At 43.8% G+C, this 22519-nt stretch overlaps 1 protein-coding gene across 1 annotated transcript in view; it reads left to right on the top strand.

Moving 5' to 3' along the window:
- Window positions 1–3104: 3104 nt before the first annotated feature.
- Window positions 3105–22519, top strand: part of LOC139448367 (NALCN channel auxiliary factor 1-like) — a 117785-nt gene continuing 98370 nt past the window's right edge. The window contains exon 1 of the mRNA XM_071229907.1: window positions 3105–4049. Within this exon, the coding sequence (XP_071086008.1) occupies window positions 3492–4049 (558 nt within the window). The 5' untranslated portion in view covers window positions 3105–3491. The remainder of the gene's footprint in view (window positions 4050–22519) is intronic.

Consider the following 22519-nt stretch of genomic DNA (forward strand, 5'->3'; position numbering starts at 1 on the left):
GTCCCATGGGCAGGTCGGAAACCTATGACCGAGGGCGCGAATCCCGGCTCGCCCCGATTATTTTTGTAGGTTTGTCAGCACCATACCAGTATACGTTAATTTCATCAAAGTGGAAAACGTATAAGACCTGCACGCCGTAATTTAACTGGAATATTATTCAAATATGGCGTTAAACCCAACCACGGGCCTATACAAGTCCGTGACCCGACTCACTCACACAACGGAGGAACGAACGGCTATTATCACGAGGTTTCTACAGTAACCTGTAACCATGACTGACTGAGCGATACCAGGTCTCCGGGGTGATACCCTGCCATCCTCGTTGCGTCACAGCTAATATACACTTCATGGTCTGATGGGGGTAGGGTGGGGTGGGGTGGGGCTGACCAAGGCTGGATGTATACCTAAGATGCCAATGACGTAACAGCGGCCGGCTAATCTCTCCGGCATGGGTGGCGGGGAATGAGAGATGGGTGGAGCTGGGGGTTGGGTGGGGAGGGGGTAGAGGGGGGGGGGGGGGGGGGGGGGGGGGTAGTAGAGGTGATTGTTGTACTGATTTATCCCCCTTCTCCCGCTGACGTAATAGTGCAGGCATTTCTCGTGCCACCCATCTCCACTCGCCCATGCTCTCTGATAAGGACGAAATACGTTCTCCAGATGAGAGTCTTAACAGCGATTTTCAGACTATTGTTGCGAGCGGACTGGTTCCTCTCTTACCATCATCTCACGTCAGTGGATAAAGGAGAGATATTCCGCTATTTTCACCACGATTCCCAAGTGCATTATTGCGTAATCCAGGAGCCAAAGTACGAAATTATTCACTCGTTCGCCAAAAGAAAACTATGAGGACATGGATATCTGACTTTGGTATTGTAGGGAGTAATCGTCAGCCCAGTGGTACATAATGGCGTCCTGGTAATACCCACAATATCAGCACTGTTCTCAGACCTTCTTCAGATTATACCACAGTCCGCACCCACATCTGTCAACGCTGACTCCTCCTCCGCCCACCCACTAAGGATAACACTGTTTCCTCCCTACCTCCATCAACCCACCAAGGTTAATACGGCTTCCTACCTACCTCAATCAACCCACCAAGGTTAACACTGCTTCCTCCCTACCTCCATCCACCCACCAAGGATAACACTGCTTCCTCCCTACCTCCATCGACCCACCAAGGTTAACACTGCTTCCTCCCTACCTCTATCCACCCACCAAGGATAATACTGCTTCCTCCCTACCTCTATCCACCCACCAAGGATAATACTGCTTCCTCCCTACCTCAATCAACCCACCAAGGTTAACACTGCTTCCTCCCTACCTCTATCCACCCACCAAGGATAATACTGCTTCCTCCCTACCTCCATCCACCCACCAAGGATAACACTGCTTCCTCCCTACCTCAATCCACCCACCAAGGATAACACTGCTTCCTCCCTACCTCAATCCACCCACCAAGGATAACACTGCTTCCTCCCTACCTCTATCCACCCACCAAGGATAACACTGCTTTCTCCCAACTTCCATCCACCCACCAAGGATAACACTGCTTCCTCCCCACCTACATCCACCCACCAAGGATAACACTGCTTCCCCCCTACCTCAATCCACCCAGCAAGGATAACACTGCTTTCTCCCAACCTCCATCCACCCACCAAGGATAACACTGCTTCCTCCCCACCTACATCCACCCACCAAGGATAACACTGCTTCGCCCCTACCTCAATCCACCCACCAAGGATAACACTGCTTCCTCCCCACCTACATACACCCACCAAGGATAACACTGCTTTCTCCCAACCTCCATCCACCCACCAAGGATAACACTGCTTCCTCCCTTCCTCCATCCAACAACCAAGGATAACACTGCTTTCTACCTACCTCCATCCACCCACCAAGGATAACACTGCTTCCTTCCCACCTACATCCACCCACCAAGGATAACACTGCTTCGCCCCTACCTCAATCCACCCACCAAGGATAACACTGCTTCCTCCCCACCTACATACACCCACCAAGGATAACACTGCTTTCTCCCAACCTCCATCCACCCACCAAGGATAACACTGCTTCCTCCCTTCCTCCATCCAACAACCAAGGATAACACTGCTTTCTCCCTACCTCCATCCACCCACCAAGGATAACACTGCGTCCTCCCTTCCTCCATCCAACAACCAAGGATAACACTGCGTCCTCCAAACCTACATCCACCCAAACCAATGATAACACTGCTTCCTCCCTAGCGTCCTCCACAACTACACCCACCAAGGACAACTCAATTTCCTCCCTAAGCTCACCTACGAAATCCCCCCACCCATTCTGAAGTACCCTCCCTCTTTAAAACGCCCCACCCTCATTCCCTACCTCAGGTAACCTAGCAAAGCACCGTCCCTCCCCAACACACGAGAGCAGTAAAATCCCCTACGCTTGGTGTCGGCGCCTCGGCCCCAGCCATTTCTCTTTAATGACGCTTTTTTCATGTCAGCTGTTTTCAAGACGACAAAAGCAGCATGCGTCCTCGTCAGCCCACAGACTGCCTGGTGGTGAAGGCCTGGTTCTGTGCCATGCACACTGGACAAGCACGCCACAAGTGTGGACGGATAGCGGGGACCGCCACGGTGTTGCAGATAGCTAGCTTTGTAATGATCAGATGAAAAAGTCTCCTATAGTTTTGTAGTTCCTCCAGATAACGGTAGCAAAGTTGGGTCTTCAATATAGAAAATCAATACTGCATAGTGTTATCCCTGCGTTCACCGAACGTGCACCAGTGTGAACAAAATTAACAGTATTTCCTATAGCGTCGAAGACCGGGTCTATCGACCAGAGTTTTTGGAACAGACTATGTCAGTGATTGCGGGTCGCGGTTCGATCAGAGGATAGAAGGGGTGATTTGCCAGTAGCCTTCGGTCGCTTATGCCAGTAGCAGGAAGGGTTGAGCGGAGGAACACACACTGATCTGCACCGCATAATAAGACCCTGCCAGTACTCGCTGCATCTACTCGTGAAACAGCTACAAGTGGTCGGCCGCCTCGGCTCTGCCACCGAAATGAGCCAATTGGCTTTGGGCATGCGTATTTCGTCTGAAAGCTTTTGATCAAGATGGCGCTGGGTTTCGGACAGCCGCGTCTTGTGAGCAGACGATGTTCAGCAAGGCCCTGGAGTAACCTGCAGTATGTGGAGGAAAACCAACTATAAAACGCCGTGACAAGTTGATCAAGTTGTGAGAATTATGCGGTGTGTGAAATATTCCGACGTGGGTTGGAAGTAAGAGAGACGACACAAGCTGTAAGCGCCAGTTGGCACCGTGGAGGCGAGGTGACAGATAGACACCGCCACCCCGCCAGTCCTCCTTGCTCAGTAGGCCATACCATTGGGCAACAATAGAAATTGGATGAGTATCTTTGAGCGAAGGGATTGCTCAATTAAAGATTGTTCATGTTTATTTCGAGATTTTGTGCACTTGTTCCCCTACCGTGTACCTTCAATGAAATATGCCAGATCTTCTAGGGAATGGGAACAGTAAGCAGTTATATCGCAGTTTGCCCCCCCTCCCGCGGGGCTTCGGTGGACGCCTACAGTGCCTACGGGGTCGACGCACACGGTATTGGCCTAGTGTGCTAGTGTTTCTACTGGTGACCCTGGAGAGTATTGCGCGTGGGTCGGTCCTAGCAAACACATGCTCCTATCTGGGGTACTATCTTGATAATGTGTCTGTTTCCTCAACGCTCTACCCGTGCCTTAGCCTCACGACTGATCTAAACAGACAGATTTGTGACAAGCAAGTTAAGGCGAGGACGAAAATGATACGCCGGAGAAACATACGGCTAAAATTGTGTTCCTCGTATCCTATATATTCCCTTATCAGCGCTTCCAATCGGGAGAACCCCTGCAAAATCGCCGGTTCTATGCCGGATTGTACCAATTGTTTGGACAGACTTCTAGCCATAGACCAGGAGGTTGAACAAAGTATAACCGGCTTTCAGGACATTTTAGAACGGATGGATTGTACGGACCGCTATTCTGTAAAATGGAATTGTACGCATTGTAAGGTAGGATAATTTATATACATTTGACACCATTATCAAACTGTGACAAGGCGTTTTTTGTCAAGTTGTCGAAACAGGCGCGATGCCTCGTGGCGGTGAAACCACCTGTTGATCCGGCATAGCAATTATGTTTCATATATTCTTCCTTGTTTTATTATTTATTACATATTTTCTTTCCCACGACAGTTTTTCCAGGTAGGTGTCGCTTGGAGACACTGGGAACCGTGTGGGGAGTTTGCGACAGACTGGGAGCGATTGGCTCATATTGTGTGACCTTCACTGTCACAGTTAAAGGTCACAAACCAAGCTCTGATGGAAACTATACTTGTGCATGTTTCATTTCAGAGGCCATATATTACATACACTACGGCTAGGGACTGTATTAGTCCCCACCTGTTGCTCTCATCACGAGCCATCTTGATTTTATGTTTGTATTTCTCAAATGTTTTTCTCAACACAGGAAGCAATCAGCCCAGTGGAATGGTAATTCTCTGCTTAATCATCACTCCAACTATTGACAATATTCAAATGTACTCCGCAGCTGGCGAGGTGTGACTAAACTGGTGGCATTCGTCAAAAACAACAAAAACCAGTTTAGTTAGAGTAATAGTAGCAGGGCAGCTGTATACATGTTGATATTTTAACACAAACCAATGTGTTATTGTGTGGAGACACGTCTGATACATTAACTTGTTTTGGGCTCGGTAATATTGGAACCATCAAGAATAACAGCGATATTGCTTGACAACCCGACGTTATGTGAATCACGTGCCCAGCCCATCCACACCGTTCTGAACGCCCGGACAATGGTCAGACTAAACAACCAATTTATCATAGACCTGGCGAAGGAAAGCGATCTATTTGAGCAGCGGAGGAACACATTACCTCGATGTAACAGGGTCCTCTTGAAGCGGAACCGGTTCACACGCGTTCTAATTTATGCTGTCATCATATGAATCAAACATATCATTGAGAAATATACACTAGAGTTGTCATTGGGTGACGTCAGTTGGGGCATATTGAAATTGGTTAGCCGAGATAAATATCCATATGGAATCAGACTATTTGATGACTCTTCAAAAAAAGAGACAATGAAGATTAGATAGATAGACAGAATATGGATAGTAGTAGCCTTGCTCTAAGGCTGTACTGGATGAGAAATCCATGGGTGTATATATGTATGCTTATAATAGGCAAGTCTAGATAAGCGGACATACGCCAGTGTTTTGTAGGGACAATTCGTTCTTATTATTTATTTCGTTTAGAAATTATGATTTAAATTAATATTTATTGCCTTAGAGAGTTGTACAAGTCTAGGTAGAGAGTACGATTGTATTATGACCTGATTGGTTAAGACTATCGCCAAACAAAATGCCAGGATATTTATATATATAGACATAGGCATAATGTAGTTCCAAATAATGGTCAGGGAAAGGGAGAATTGTTCTTGACATAAACGATTCTGGATGGGAGACCGTAATTGCTGTCCTATGAGTGCATGAGACGACGGTGACCTACCGGGATATATGTCTGTGTAGGTGACGTCGACGCTGGAGGTGATGGTGCTGTCGCCTGTCCAGATGTCTGCATGGCCCTCGTCTGCCAAACTCATCTGCGCATCGATTGTTTGTTTGGTATAATTGCGGGTAATCGAAGCCCCAACTGTGGCAGTTGGTTTATTTGGACTTATCTGTAATCTTATTCTGTTCCATTTAACGATCGGTCTTGACCCTTCTCCGGATTCATGAGAAGCATCCATTCGTCGCGTGACTACTTTCCAACCCAGCAGTCGAACCCCCAGAAGACCCCCCCCCCCCCCCCCCTCCACACCAGTCGAAGTTCCTCGATCTTCTCCACACCAGTCGAACCCCCCTCGATCTCCTCCACATTAGTCAAACCCCCTCGATCTCCTCCACATCAGTCGAACCCCCCTCGATCTCCTCCACACCAGTCGAACCCCCTCGATCTCCTCCACACCAGTCGAACCCCCTCGATCTCCTCCACATCAGTCGAACCCCCTGGATCTCCTCCACACCAGTCGACCCCCATCGATCTCCTCCACACCAGTCGAACCCCCTCGATCTCCTCCACACCAGTCAAACCCCCTCGATCTCCTCCACATCAGTTGAACCCCCTCGATCTCTCCACATCAGTCGAACCCCCCCTCGATGTCCTCCACATCAGTCGAACCCCCCTCGCTGTCCTCCACATCAGTCGACCCCCCCCCCCCCCCCCCCCTCGATGTCCTCCACACTAGTCGAAGTTCCTCGATCTGCACCACAGCAAGCGAACACCCTCGATCTCCTTCTCCCCCCTCGATCTTCCCCACACCCGTCGAACCCCCTCGATGTCCTCCAAACCAGTAGAACCCCCCTCGATGTCCTCCAAACCAGTAGAACCCCCCTCGATGTCCTCCACACCAGTAGAACCCCCCTCGATGTCCTCCACACCAGTCGAACCCCCTCGATCTCCTCCACCGGTGGAACCCCCTCAACTCCTCTACACCAGTCGACCCAAGTCCCCCCAACCCCCACACCCCACCGCCTAATACCACACCACCCTCCACCCTCTCGATCTCAACTCCTCCATTGTTGTATTAATACATTAGATGGTTTAGTCGACCAATGAAAACGTTTGCAGTAAGGTTATGTTTTGTTGGACGTTATCGTTATAATGTTACATTGTAACTTGGAAAAGTATCGTTATATAATAATATAACTTTGGAACACGTTATCGTTATGATGTTACATTGTAACTTGGAAAAGTATCGTAATGTAATAATGTTACAGTGTAACAAGCTATCGTAACAATAGTATTATTATGTACTAAGTTACCGTACCAACAATGTTACAATGTAACAAGGTACTGTTATCGTAATGTTATATTGTATGTAACAATCACGTCACGTTGTATCAGGTTGTCGTTACACTGTAACAAGTTTCATCATTGCAGATAGTGTCACATTGTAACTAGGTATCGTTATGATAGTGTTACATTGTAACGAGTTTCCGTTAGTATGACAGTACAGCGTAACCATTTATTGTCACAATGATGTTACAAGTCTTATAAAGCTGACATCTAGTCTCTAAAATGAACATATCGTACAGAAAAAAAACAGTTGTTAAATTATTGAAAAGGAGACCAGAGACTTTCTTCAGATACTGCAGAAATCTAGACTTGCCAAACATTATAGACTTGCATGGGCTGTATTTGATATATTTGTATCAGGGTCTACTTGCCAAACATTACAGACTTGAATGGGCTGTATTTGATATATTTGTATCACGGCCTACTTGCCAAACGTTATAGACTTGAATGGGCTGTATTGATATATTTGTATCAGGGTCTGTAAGACTACAAGTATTATTGCGCCATGGTTATTAGGTTTTATTACATAGCAATGCCATTGTGCAGAAGATAAGACAATGCAGCAATCCAATCGAGCAATGTTCCACGTTTTTTCACAGTAGTAAGATTAAATGGAACTGAAAGACGATTGTCTCCCATGCCGTTTGGGAATTGCTTATTAACCAGTTATCGTTACACGTAATTGTACTGCGGTCATGTGGTTACAATGTAACTGGCGATACATCTTGATGTCTTTGTTGCGTGTGAAGAAGTCACTGGATACTCCCTGCGACGTCAGTGACAGCGGGGAACAGCTACTGACGGTGTAGTTTTTGGAAGATAGGGAGACAAGGCACTGACATGCCGCCAAACTGGGGCCAAGGATAACGGATTCGCGAGAACAACTTGATTTTGATTACATGGTTGTATACAGTCGTTTACCGTTGCATGCGACAGGTAACCGACCCAGGCGGTGCCGCTGGCCACGTGGACGATGACATCCTCTACGACGGCAGCAGACTTGCTTCATCATGGATGCATATTCAGGGGGGCACAGGTGGCCCAGTCGCCTGAGGTAGCGTAATTCGATGTGCAGGGTTGCGTGGTCCATGGGAATTTCAGGTTAGAACAGGTCACTGGTCTCATGCCCTTTGACAAGTAATGTCATACACCATATCTCCACTGATGTATCACGCCCCGTATACAATTCTGTTAGAACACGACGATCATTAAGCTACAGTTCTCTGCGGGACACAACGATCATTAAGCTACAGTTTTGTTAGGACACGACGATCATTAAGCTACAGTTTTGTTAGGACACGACGATCATTAAGCTACAGTTCTCTGCGGGACACAACGATCATTAAGCTTCAGTTCTGTAGGACACGACGATCATTAAGCTTCAGTTCTGTAGGACACGACGATCATTAAACTACAGTTCTGTTAGAACACGACGATCATTAAGCTACAGTTCTGTTGGGACACGACGATCCGTAAGCTACAATTCTGTCGGACACGACGATCATTAAGCTACAGTTTTGTTCTGGACACGACGATCATTAAGCTACAGTTCTATTGGGACACGACGATCTTTAAGCTACAGTTTTGATCTGGACACGACGATCATTAAGCTACAGTTCTGTTAGGGACACGACGATCATTAAGTTACAGTTCTGTTAGGGACACGACGATCATTAAGCTACAGTTTTGTTCTGGACACGACGATCATTAAGCTACAGTTTTGTTCTGGACACGACGATCATTAAGCTACAGTTCTGTTAGGGGCACGACGATCATTAAGTTACAGTTCTGTCGGACACGACATTCATTAAGCTACAGTACTTCAAGACAGCTTCAGTAATTTCATTTATTCAACACCCCGATGTATTTTGAGTTCTGACATATAGTAACCCAAAACCTGAACGAGTTGATGAGCAACTCCGCAGGTTTATATAGTTGCCATGTAGATTCACTTTGGAAAGCTGAGTGATGTGATGCTGTGAGACTCCCCATGGAACAGAGTGGCTGGGGAGCATGATGAGAATGTTGTTGCTGATGTTGGTTGGTTCACGAGAGGGCGTGGGCACCATACGGTATATGTACTCTTAGCTTCGTCTGATTGAGACATGTCTGAAGGAGAACGAAATGTTTATGTCAATTTTTTAATTAGTGATTAAACATTCGTGCTTTATTAACCCACCATTCCCTACATATTACACGTATTTGAGGACCCTGTAACTGGCTACGAAAAGACATTATTCTTCACCATAGGTCAACATTGATATTGTTTAAGGCAAATGTTTAAGAGATAATATTTTATCTGAATTATACATTGGAATTCAAATATACATTTATTTACTACTCGCCCGTGAAGAAATAACGGTTTAATAAACATACAGCTGTATTACACATTGTGTAATACCAAAATACGTGCTGCGGGAACAAGTTTCACTAACAAATACTGAAAACTCCCAACATCCCTCGGCTTATTCAACGACATTGCGTGTAGAGATGATAGATCACTGAGAGGAGCTTATCCACACCCGATGACCCCAGCAACACTGTTGCGTGGCTGACGTCACATGGTATTGTTTCGCCGTGGATCTTGCAAGAAAATTCCAGAAAGTACGTCAGAGGGTATTGTGACGTGATTGTAAAAGCGTGGTGTAGGACCCCTTCCACGAGGAGATCGCAGCGCAACGACAGCCCGAAGTCTATGACTTACGATAATCTCAGCGTTACGATGTCTTTGTGGAACGGAATCCTGAATTCTAAAGGTACCGTTGTATGGTGTTCAAATTATGCTGTATGGTATTAAAATAATGCGTGTCAACTTTTGACGTGTTTGAAGTATGATTGTGTTAAACTCAATAGGATTATGGGGCGGTCGGGTAGCCTGGTGGTTAAAGTGTTCGCTCGTCACGCCGAAGACCCGGGTTCGATTCCCGACATGGGTACAATGTGTGAAGCCCATTTCTGGTGTCCCCCGCCGTGATATTGCTGAAATATTGCTAAAAGCGGCGTAAAACCATACTCACTCACTCAATAGGATTATGCTGCGGATTGCGTCTGCCTACTCACAAACGAGTGATTTTTTTAAAGTTATAAGCGGCAAGTAATAAATAAAATATTAAACTCACTCCCGTGTAATACCAATTTTATGAAACTGGTGAAGGGTTCTGGTATCCGAAACCAGATCTATTCACTCGTTTCATAAAATTGGTATTACACAGGAGCTTGTTTTGTATTCTATATATATTCTCCACCACCATGTTTGTGATTGTATGGTTATATTAAGATATTTATATTGAAGAAATAAATTGTCCCACAAAATGCTTGAAAATAATAATTATGCTTCAGAGACTCGAAAAAATAGATTGTCTGTCACTGATAGTAGATTGATGCAAGGAGGTTTTTTTGTATGTGTAATATGTAGGCTCATAGTTTTAATTTTAAAAAAATATCTGGTTTTGTAGCTGTTGCTGAAACAATATCTAGTCTCCTTATCAAACGGTGTCGGTCCTAAACAACGGAGGATAGAGACACATTGAAACACCCTGGTGATTGTGGAGGCAGCTAATTGTAAACAAGTCCGATATTGCCGGTCAGTAACCCCGGTGTTGTAACCACAGCGGTCGTCGTCACACGGTCGTTGCAGTCCGCTGACGTTGGCGGTACTAAGCTGGCTGCTGGCCGTGATGACGGCTTCCTCAAAGTGGCAGTTAGAGTCTCAAGTTGCTGCTTTGGTCAACCTGGAGCTATCATCCCCCGGAACTGGTGGTCTGGTGTGAATGTCTGTACACCGGAAATCTTCTCAGACATCGTGTGTTTTAAAGGAAACTAGGCTCCGTGTTGTCCTACACCATGACTTCGGAATACATGCGTTTAATTTAATCAAAACCAGTTTACATGATAAAATAGATAAGCCTAGCTATATTTCACATGAAATAAGCATTAGAGAAAAATGTGAAAGAGAGAAATTAATATGTAATCCATATGTTCTATGGTGCCCAAGGGGCGGTCGGGTAGCCTAGTGGTTAAAGCGTTCGCTCGTCACGCCGAAGACCCGGGTTCGATTCCCGACGTGGGTACAATGTGTGAAGCCCATTTCTGGTGTCCCCCGCCGTGATATTGCTGGAATATTGCTAAAAGCGGCGTAAAACCATACTCACTCACTCACTCACTCACTATGGTGCCCAAGGGCGTTCATTTTCAGAGTCGATCATATTGGTGCCATGTATGATAAAGAGAAATTATCTCTGTCACCAGAGTAACCATCTGCGCCATTAACGAATCTTTATCACGTGACATGTGTGATGACCAATTTTTTTATGACCACAACTTGACCCCATCGAAGTAGGCGGAAAAAAAAACAGAGGGCGTCATCGCTTCCCCGTTGTGTATGTCTGAAATTCTGATCTGGTTGTCGCGTTGTTTGTTTGAGGGGCCGAGTGGGTGATGGGGTTATACGTTGTATTAAGTCATATTCCAGATTTACCACGGCCTGGACAACACTGATGTGTAGCTGTGTGGGGTTGGTTTGAGGTTTTACGCCGCACTCAGCAATATTCCAGCTATATGACGGCGATCTGTAAATAATCGAGTCTGGACCATACACTCCAGTGATTCATATCATGAGCATCGATCCATGCAATTGGGATCGATGACATGTTTCAACGAAGTTAGCGAGCCTGACCACCCGATCCCGTTAGTCGCCTATTACGACACGCATAGTCACCTTATTCCTCCCCGGATCTTCACGGGTCTTAAGATTCTTGCCTTCAGCTGGCTGTTTGTGCTAGCCCATTGAGATATCATGCGCCAGTGTAGCTGGATATCGTACTCCGACATAGCATACTCGACCAGTCCTTGTTTTATCCCCGTAATGCCGAGCGCCAGTCAGGGTAACAACAAGTACATTTTAACGTCTTTGGGCATGACGCGACCAGAGGATCGAACCACCGACCTTCCGCTCTCCGGGCAGACTGCACACAGGTCACTAATCAGGCGAAGTTATTAAAGCAAGGCTGGTCGCGAACTGTAGGTGAATAGATGTTCGGCTGCTTGACTCCTGAGAGTTTCTAGGAATTCGGTCCTGCCCCACACAAGGGCACAGGTACATGTGGTGTCTCCCTAGGCAAGTGAGTTCGATGTTTGCCTCTGTTCACACAGCACCAAAAGGGTACCCGGTAGGGTGAGATGGCAATGTTACTGTGACACGTATACTTCCCATGGAAATGAGAATGAAATGTGTTTACACACACTGATCCAAAGACCAGGGTAATAAAATAATAATAATAATAATGATAATAGTAATAATAATAATAAGAATAATATGGCGACATGGGCATTCACTTGGTGGATGGAATCTGACGGATTAAAAAGACTTTTACTTTGGTTAAAACCACGAGCACGGATATGGTGCAGACAGGTTTGAAACCGGGGTGAATCTGGGATTCGAACCCACGACCAGCCTATCCTGGCACGCATTGGATCACTGGGCCACCAGTGCCCCAGTGTTTGATTCGCATTTAATAACGTAGAGGAGATTCAGATACCGTTTGAGACTAAGTACAAGACACCTTGTCTTTGGAATCGGGGCCAGCCAGACACTGTTGCGTATCTTTCACTGATTAACGGTTTATTCCCCGACAAAATCGTGACAGTGTGCAGTGAAATCGGACTCAGGCTCACTGACAGGCTGGTGGTTGTTGGAGAAACGCCATTACGAACTGCAAGCTGTTCCGCAATCGCAGTAGTCAGAGGGGGGTAGTTTCCCCGCCACCCCCTTCCTTCACAATCCACCAGGTACTCTGATAAGTAGACTCACATGTAATCCCATAAATATTTATTAAAATTATATATATACAAAATAGAAAAATAAAATCGAAATGGAGAACAGAACAATGCTAAATTTCAGAAGCTATAGCTGAGGCTATCTTGACTTGCCAAATGGTTCTAGACTTGAGGTGAACTCCTTTTGTAACGTATTATCTAGGGGTGGGTGACTTTTTCCTGACCATCCAAAAACTAGGTTTGGGTCGGGTTGCTTTTTGTTTGGCTAATTTGCAGAATCAGTTAAATGCCTGCGTTTGTAGCATCTTCACCGTTTTCCTCAACTAATCTTAGAGAATCAGTCCCACTCCTATTAATTAAGCCACACAATCTGCATATATAGATAGAGGAAGGACCTCTCGAGACATCCCACGTCTAGATTATTTGCATTCCAAGGAAGGTGCCTTCAGTCCAGTATTATCAATGGTAACGGAAATAAATACTTTATCCATTTAACGACGGCATGATTACATAAACGACTATGTTTCGTGGTGTCTGATTGGCTATGATCATCAACATTAAACAAACATGAAGGGCTGGTGTCTCAGCTCGTGATATGCAACTGCTGCTAGTTACATTACAAGAGACCGGAAGTCGATACGTCATTGGGAGAGTTATCTGATCTTGTATGTATAACCATGACAACCTGAGATAGCGAGGGCAGTTAGTGTGTAACGTGGAATCATGCTGATGGCTGAAAACATTGAGGAGAAGAATGTTGATGATAAATGAGGTCGTGTTCCGCAGGTTGAGAAACGTTTTCCTTCGATGGAGAAACACGGATAAAGTGTTCGTTGCGTATTTGACCTTTGATAAAGTTCGTTGTGTTCGATAACTCCATGAATAATCTCTGAGAGAGGAATAAGCCGTTAAACCAAATATTTCGGCTATGTGCCGAATTTATATTATGTGGGTAATTAATTGTTTGTTTGTTTGTTGTTTACCGCCGCACTCAGCAATATACCAGTTATATGACCGCGGTCTGTAAATAATCGAGCCTGGACCAGACAATCCAGTGATTATTTGTTCTATTGAACAACGTCTATTGAATCCGGGTAATATTATTCGGGTTATATATACCATATAATATAATCCGAATTCAATAGAACAACGTCTCAGTCGAGAAGAGCAACACTGTGCAATATCCTGTATAAAATATTATCAAGAAAGAGAATCACTTCTACAAATAATCAATAGATAGATAGATAGATAGATAGATAGATAGATAGATAGATAGATAGATAGATAGATGTTTAATGAGATGCCCTTGGTTGTTTTCGTTTTGGAGACGGGTCAGGGACGATTCGATGACAATGAATGCAACACGAACTCTGGTCATTCGTCACCACTCGCCCCTTTCCGTAACCTGCAAGATATTCGGCTTGTCCCGGAATAACACGAGATATTCACGAATGGAACTCTGGTAAGAAAGAGGAATGTGGGCACGGCAGAACATAGCAATGGGAACAAGTTCAAACGAGGATCAAATAATCTAAACCGGCGGGGTATAAATAATGCCTGATTAAATAAATTACTTCCTGTCCATATCGACATCAATTTCACATCAGTCGTAAAGGAGGCGACTGACTATTATTAAAGTACAGAAGCACTGACTGCACGAGAATCAGATAACGAGTACCACGCCAGAATGCGCCGAGTCTGATTAGTTAGTAGACACAGAGCACATGCATGTACTTCATGTGAGTGGTGGAGAAGGCATGCAGAGTACCTCCCATACATAAGGCGTACAGTTTCAACCCTCTAGGCAGGTACTAGAGGATGTTGATGGAACTGAGGGGGTCGGTGTTTCCCCAGCTGGGTCCCCTCCCCCTCCCCGTCTCCTCTGCCTCACCCCTCAATGGTCTCCTTCGACCCCCTTAATTCTGATCTGCCATGTGATGATGCGCGAAGCCCAGCTGGCTTGAATCTCGTGCAGTCGCGGCTCGTGGCGCGTGCATTGGCTAACACCTGTCGCACCTTGAAGTCGGGCCGAGGTAGTGAACCAGCTCCGGCAGATTAACCTGTTCACGAGATCCTCTTATTTGTAAACATATCGAGTGCTGCTTCATCGGTGAGGCAAAGCTGTTTTCTCACGACGCCCGCCACAACTTGTCACTCGTCTGCTGCAAACATGACAAGGTGCCGGCAGTACGCGCCCACCTAAGACAAATAGGAATTTTCCTATGAATATATTATCGAAGGCTCCCGAGGTGAACCAATCGGCTCAATTACCACAATTTAGAGCTTGAACGTGGTCGCAGTTTTAATATTTCTCGCGAATTTAGAAAATGTAAAGTTTTGTAATTTAAACCATATCGAAAATTAATGTCACTTTTTGTTTTACCAGCTTATAGCCATTTGGGGAAATGTTACATACCACCTTTCTAAATATTTTGAAGTTTAGATTAGTTTATTTGTTGTATAACGCCGAACTCAGCAATATTCCAGCTATTTGACGGTCGTCTGTAAATAATCGAGTCTGGACCAGACAATCCACAGTTTGATGTCATGAACATCGATCCACGCAATTGGGATACGATGACCTGCATCAACCAAGTCAGCGAGTCTGACCACCCGCTCCCGTTAGTCGCCTTTAACGGCAAACATGGGTTGCTGAAGTCCAATTCCAACCCAGATACCTCACTAATGTCATCGCAAGACCCAATTAACAATATCAACCGTAAAGCACTTGTTTCATTCCAATGCTGCAAGGATGCAAATACTCCAGCTGTGATAGTTAAAACTGCCATTGTTAAAACACATAACGTTGTTATAGCGGGGACATGTTTAACGTTGTGAAAGCGTGGGTACTCTTCTCACTTCGTTATACCGAAGGTAATGCTAACGGTGTTGTAATACCAAAGGTAATAAATACTAACAGAGTTGTTTATTACGAACAACGTTGTTATAGCGAGTCTTACAAACGACGTTGTTATAGCGAGAGTACTGCGAATGACGTTACTATTGTATATTAACCGGGTGATTCGTCATCGGGCGGTAGTATCAGCTTCAAGTAGATCGTGTGTCCTATACTGTGTACGACATCCACGTGCAGTGTTCTATAGCTGATTCTCCAGGCTCATTTGTGTCGAGATCGTTGTCGAGGTAATAGTGAGGCACATCCAGGTAATCTAGCCTAATTCTTTATGTGCTATCGATCAAGGGCGACCACTCTATCTCTCAGCTGTCACCTAACACCTTTGCTTTCATTTTACAGTTATTTCCATCCTCGTAAACGGATCTATAATTAGAATGAATGTATCTTTAAAAGGGTTTATCAAGAGAAAGTGCGACCGTTTACAGTATATGAGAAATTCCCGTTCTATCGGCCTCATTGTGTATATGCTTGACATCAATTAAATGTGTTTTATGACGAAGTGGTGCTTGTAACCGGCTTGTAATGGGGTCTTATTTGCAGTGAGCTGATGAAGGCGTTACAACAACGAAACAGGACATCCCACTTCAGAAATATTGATACAAGAAGAATCAACACAAATCTCATCTACCACAAGTGTGTGTCGGATATAACTGAGTGACCTCTATTGATATAATTTCGACTTCACTAATGGCGTTGGTATAAAAACCAATATAGATTTGTGTGGTTGGAGGAATCTGGGTTTTTTAGAGATTTTTTTAACACTGCTTTTAATGAGTGAGTATCGTTTTACACTGCTTTTAGCAACATTTCAGCAATATCACGGCAGGGGACACCAGAACTGGGCTTCACGTATTGTACCCATGTGGGGAATCGAACCCGGGCCTTCGGCGTGACGGGCGAACGCTTCAACCACCAGCGTACCCCCACCATCCACTGCTTCAAGACATGCACTCATTCACGTGATCGCTTTTTTTTCACAACACATTATCTTCAGAACATCCAGCACAATCAGCGAACGAACTTTGGGGGGGGGTAAGACCTGAGGCAAAATTAGACACTGATATCTAGCTCCAAATAAAAATGACGTTTCTAAACGATCAAAATTGAAATGTTGCGCTCTTTTCAGAAGTTCACTTAACAGTGTGTTGAAATTTGAATGGACAGGCTCGTGTTATACAAATCGGAATGGAAACGATGCTATAAGATATGACACAATAGCGATAAGATATAATTGCGAATAATCTGGATCTTTGAGGATGTGTTCAATGGGCCTAAACTCACTCACTCACTCACTCACTCGTTTTCCCCGTGAAGATCCGGTTAGAGAATAGGTTTTCAGCAACCCATGCTTGTCGTAAGAGGCGACTAACGGGATCGGGTAGTCAGGCTCACCGCTGATGCATGTTATCGTATTCCCATCGCATAAGTCGATGCTTATCATGTCAATCACTGGATTGTCTGGTCCAGACTCGATTATTTACAGACCGCCGTCATATAGCTGGAATATTGCTGAGTGCATCGTAAGAAACAAACAAGCAAAAGTGTTTGTTGTCAGCAACTTAAATCCAAAAAATGAAACTATGAATATTAGACAGGTATATACAAATTGACATCACGTGGTTTGAAAATATCAAAGCAGGTTTTTTGCGCATAAAAAAGTCATTTTAGGACGCGCCAAAATAAACTTAACGTACTCGACGTCATTAAAAGACGTGAAGCCATATAGAACTTGGGTGTTAGATTCCACGTAATACCCATATATATATTATAATACTTTCATTCTGATGAGAGTTCAATCTCATTAAATAAGATCTAAATTCTCGCTATCGCTAAACAAAGATCTGAGGACATCCCATTACGGGTCACGCCAGAACGACCTTTCATCCGACCAATCAAAGCGTCGCTTACCAGATCATGAAAGTGACAGTCGGAATGTGTTATCTAATCATGCAACCTCGAAAACGTTAAGACGGGGTATTCCGAACGACAGTTACGGCCCGTACGACAAATTCCGTCAAAATTATCGTCTATCTCTCGCTTCCGTGGGGTAAACATTTGAACGGAGGAGGCGTTGCACAATACACGGGAAGCACTGCCATACAACCTCAACCATATATTAGACATTCCGGAAGTTCGTTCGTTCAGTTTTCAAAAAAATCGAGAACTGTGTCAACATATTTTTCAAGCTGTCTGAAATGGAAGTCGCCAGGTTGCAAAGAGTGCCAGGTTGCAAGCTCGAGAAAGATGCTTTCTAATTAGCTGATGTCGACTTCTTGTTAGTTTTTCCAGTTCAAAGTCAAAGTTCGCGAAAGGTTGCTCTGACGTGTCCCGTAATGGGATGTCCTCAGATCATTGTTTAGCGCAGCGAGAACTTAGATCTGATTTTAATGAGATTGGATGAGAGTTCTATGCTTTTAACCAGCTTATTCGTAAATTGCAACCTCAATGATTTGCCAAGCATTATATCTCAAAGGTTCACATAGTGCAATTGAGGGGGGCACGGGTGGCCCAGTCGTCTAAGGCGCCGCGATTCGCTGTGCAGAGTTGTGTCCCTTGGGCACGCCAGAAACCTATGATTGTGGGTTCGAATCCCGGTTCGCCCCGATTATGTTTCTAGGTTTGTCAGCACCATACCCGTGCTCGTGGGTTTCACCGAAGTAGTAAACGTCTGAGACCTGCATTAATACAGTTCGTGATCGGGGTAGAATAGGTCTTAAGCAACCCATGCTTGCCGTAAAAAGGCGACTATGTTTGTCGTAAGAGGCGACTAACGGGATCGGGTGGTCAGGCTTGCTGACTTGGTTGATGCATGTCATCGTATCCTATATGCATGGGTGCTCATGATGTCAATCACTGGTTTGTCTGGTCTAGACTCGATAATGTACAGATCGCCGTCATATAGCAGGAATATTGCTGAGTGCGGCGATAAACAACAAACAAACAAACAAATATAGTTCGCGAACAAGATTATGAAGTACAGATCATCGGTGAAACATTCAATAATACTATGAAAGAATAAGTGCCTAAACTCCTGCAAAAAACCTAGCATATCAAATTGAACATCATATACATTGTTGAACTGACATTTTGAGTCTTTAATAAAGAACATGTACCAAGTCCTTGATAAATATTGAGGAAGAAATCGAATTTGTGTTCAATAGAATATTATGTCTCTTTGACAACGTCATGGGAAAACGCTATGCTAGGACCACAAGCAAGGACTTTGGGGTGAGATTAGACTAACATTAAGTCTCTGAAATCTTATATTACACGATATCCTTCTTGACTCTAAAAATAAAAAATAAAATTCCCTATGCTGATATGCTGTGGAATAGAGCTAGCTTGAGCTGGCTAGACTTGCTTTTGTATGCATTTCTAGATTATTATTTTTTCATAAAATAAATATATTCCACGGTCATGGTGCAGGACTAGGGTGAGATGTAAATAAGTTTTTTTCCGTGAACCTTCCATCGGAAAATACATAAACACATACTGGTCAGCGACCAGTTAGGGCTATTTTTTCATGTTATTTCTGACATTCCGTGTACAAAGTTCGCAGTTCCAATAACTTTATTTTTTGTGAAACTATGAAAACATGCACTTATTTCTGTCCGTGGAATAAGATTCAGTTTATTCAAATCCATCTCTGGTCAAAATATAAACTTTAGTATGAGCTAGGGTATTCCTAGAAGGTTAAGAGCTGATACATATTCCTAACCCCAAAAGGCAAACATCACACGCGGATGTGCATGTTTACATTGCGGATTCCATATTACACATGTACAAAGTATCCATTTCCGATTTGTGTTTTTATAAAATGAGGTGCTTATGAATCACCTAAAGCCACACATTTTCCCATCAATTTATTTCACGAGATTGTTAAGATTTCCGCCGTGCAAGTGCGACATTACAGGATCGACAGCAGACTGGCCACATCTCGACAACTTTCAAGTGCTGGGCCAGAGACCGATAGCGTTACATGCAGATGGCCGCCCGCAGCGTGTGACGGTCGCGCTAGCATGGGTTAGTAATGTGCCGTGGTTTGATTACGAAATAATTTCTAAAGCCTGTGATGCTATTAAGCTGGGACTAAACGTCCAGATCAATATTGAGTATGCGTGAGAACATTACACAGTTCTGGATGAGGGAGACAAGGTCAGATCGCGAGTAATGATGTCCCTGCGTTGTAAAATAAAATGAATCGGTTTAATCAATTTAAAATGATTTAATATGCAAAAATAATATGCAAAGCATTCAGTATGGGTCGTCTTTGCGGTCCCTGTGATCGGAACTAACTAATATGCAAATATATTTTTCATATTTCCCAGGTGCTTCGAGTAACCGGAAGTAAGGCTCGGTGTTTATTACAGGAGTTTATTCCCAGGTGAAACAAGTTAGAGTTGTCACCGGAAATGCTTAGTATTCCAGTGTGGCAAGAGGGAACGGCCAGTCATAATGGCATGAAAAGTATACACGGTAAACGTTAGTCAAGTTGATATAAAGTGTTGCTTAATATAGGAATGTCATGAAGCAGAAACTAAGTTTTGTTGAAATGAAGGTCTGCAGAACATGCTAGATGAATGAGAAATAATAGTTGCGAAACAATTTGCGGTTTGCATTCGTTGTATTCTCTTGAGGCAGTATGAAACAATGACAGTTCTATTGGTGCGAATGTGTTCGCCACCCAATAGTATCAATACTTGGTATTAATTTGTCCTCAGTGATAACTGGTCGCTAGCCAGTACATAATATACTGAGGGTTAGTTGTGTGGGTAAGGGTAGGTTACCCCTACCTCCATCCATTGCCCTTGGATTCTTGAATAAAAGTAGTGATGAACATATTCTTTACCAATCTCATTAAAATCAGACCTCAGTTCTCGCTACCGCTAAACAAAGATCTGAGGACATCCCATTACGGGTCACGTCAGAACGACCTTTCATCCGACCAATCAGAGCATCGCTTACCAGATTATGAAAGTGACAGTCGGAATGTGATTTCTGATCATGCAGCCTCGAAAACTTTAACTCCGAACGATAGTTACGGGTTTAACGACTGTATCTATACAATCTAGGCCATTCCAGAATGTTCTTTTGTTCAGGTTTCAAATTTGTAATCGAGAATTTGTCAAAATATGTTTCGAAGCGTAGTCGCCAATTTGAAATTAGTGCCGTAAAGCACGAGAAAGCTGCCTTCTGATTGGTCATTCCATTGGTCGGTCAAAGTTCGCACAAGGTCGGTCTGACGTGACCCGTAATGGGATGTCCTCAGATCTTTGTTTAGCGGTAGCGAGAACTAAGATCTGATTTTAATGAGATTGATTCTTTGCCGGCTCCAGTTTCAGAGAATAAACATTGATTAACACAGATACAGATATAGATGTTAAAAAAATATTATTATTAAGTGCTACCTTCAGGCACAGAGAACTTATTTTAACTATGCCATTAAATGGAATTTTGTACGCAGAAAAGCAAATGAACTGCAGTATTTATACTGATGGCAATTACTAAGGGAACACTTAGTTTTAGACACAGTAAAATGATAAACTGTCATTATTTCCAAGCCTTGTCTACCAAATACACATTGGAAACAATGCACACAAACACATCTCAACATTTGATTCCGACATGTGTTGAATTTGTATGTGCACTATGTCAAATGTACAGACAGAAAAGCTTATTTCCCTTATTTGTTTCAATCAGTATATTTTGATTTTATTATGTCTACCAAGTACAGATTCTCGTACTTTTTGGGCGGTGGGGGGTGGGAGAGTCCCGTCCAGTGGCTGAGTGGGTTAGATCGCTCACTTTGTGTGCTGGCGATTAGGTGCTCTGGCAGTGTGGGTTCGAATTCTGGACTCACCCCCCCAAAAAGTACAAAAATCTGTACTTTACTAGGAAAGTGTATTCCCAAATCGAACATTTGTTAGCATGTCAGCTGTTGATATTTTGGAATGTATACAAAAGTAACCGTGGACAATGCATCAATAGTTTCATTCCTCATAACTTCCCTAGTATGTCCACAGGCAGGGAGGCTGACCCAAAGTTACTCATACAAAACTACATAACAATAAACAATCACCTAAAAAGTAGGATGTTTGTTATATTTTCGAAATATCTTTGTATAAAAAAATATTAAAATTGATTGAATGAAAATTATCACACAACTTTCCCATCAAACAGAATGTTAAAAAATATGTTTGAATTAAGGGTTTTTATTTCTAAAATAATCTAGAATAGTTAAAAAGTGTTCATGGTCATCACAGAGGCACGCACGCACGCATGCACCCACACACGCACACACACACACAAAATTCGCTTTCTGGGATGAAATTTGTACATAGCATAGATTCGGTGCTGGAGAAGGTTTGGTTGGGAAGAACATCACGTAAATCACTATTCCCATGAGTTGAGTATTATTCACAAAATTTGCCTTTTTCATAAACCTGCATCCTCACTCGCATCCCCTTTCCCTTTTCCCTGTTCTCAGCAAACACCAAACCCTTCATCAGACAAGGATAGTTTGAGCAAGAGAATGTGAACAGAGACATTAGATCAGATATGTCTGTATTTATTGGCCGAAGATGTGATTCCTAGGGTTTATGTCTGATGTCTACATGGCGTTAGACGAGCCCCCATGAGCATAAACAAAATATCTCTTCATGGCAGGTGTTTCTGAAAAATATACCACCGGAATATTCCAAATAAAATTATCTTCATCAAAACTTTATAGGCCTATAAACCATTTTGCCAGAGAATATAAAGATTTTGTGCTGAACGGAAATACATGCCAAGCAATAGAAAACCATCATATTCATAACAGAAAAGCAAATCTAACCAGTGAAAGAACCTGTCTCTGCAATAACATTGCTAATATCTACAGAAAATCAGAATGTATGGAATCATCGTCCATAAA

The sequence above is a fragment of the Haliotis cracherodii genome, unplaced genomic scaffold (genome assembly GCF_022045235.1).
Source record: "Haliotis cracherodii isolate W230 unplaced genomic scaffold, xgHalCrac1.p SCAF_7, whole genome shotgun sequence".
Classification (NCBI taxonomy): Eukaryota; Metazoa; Mollusca; class Gastropoda; order Lepetellida; family Haliotidae; genus Haliotis; species Haliotis cracherodii.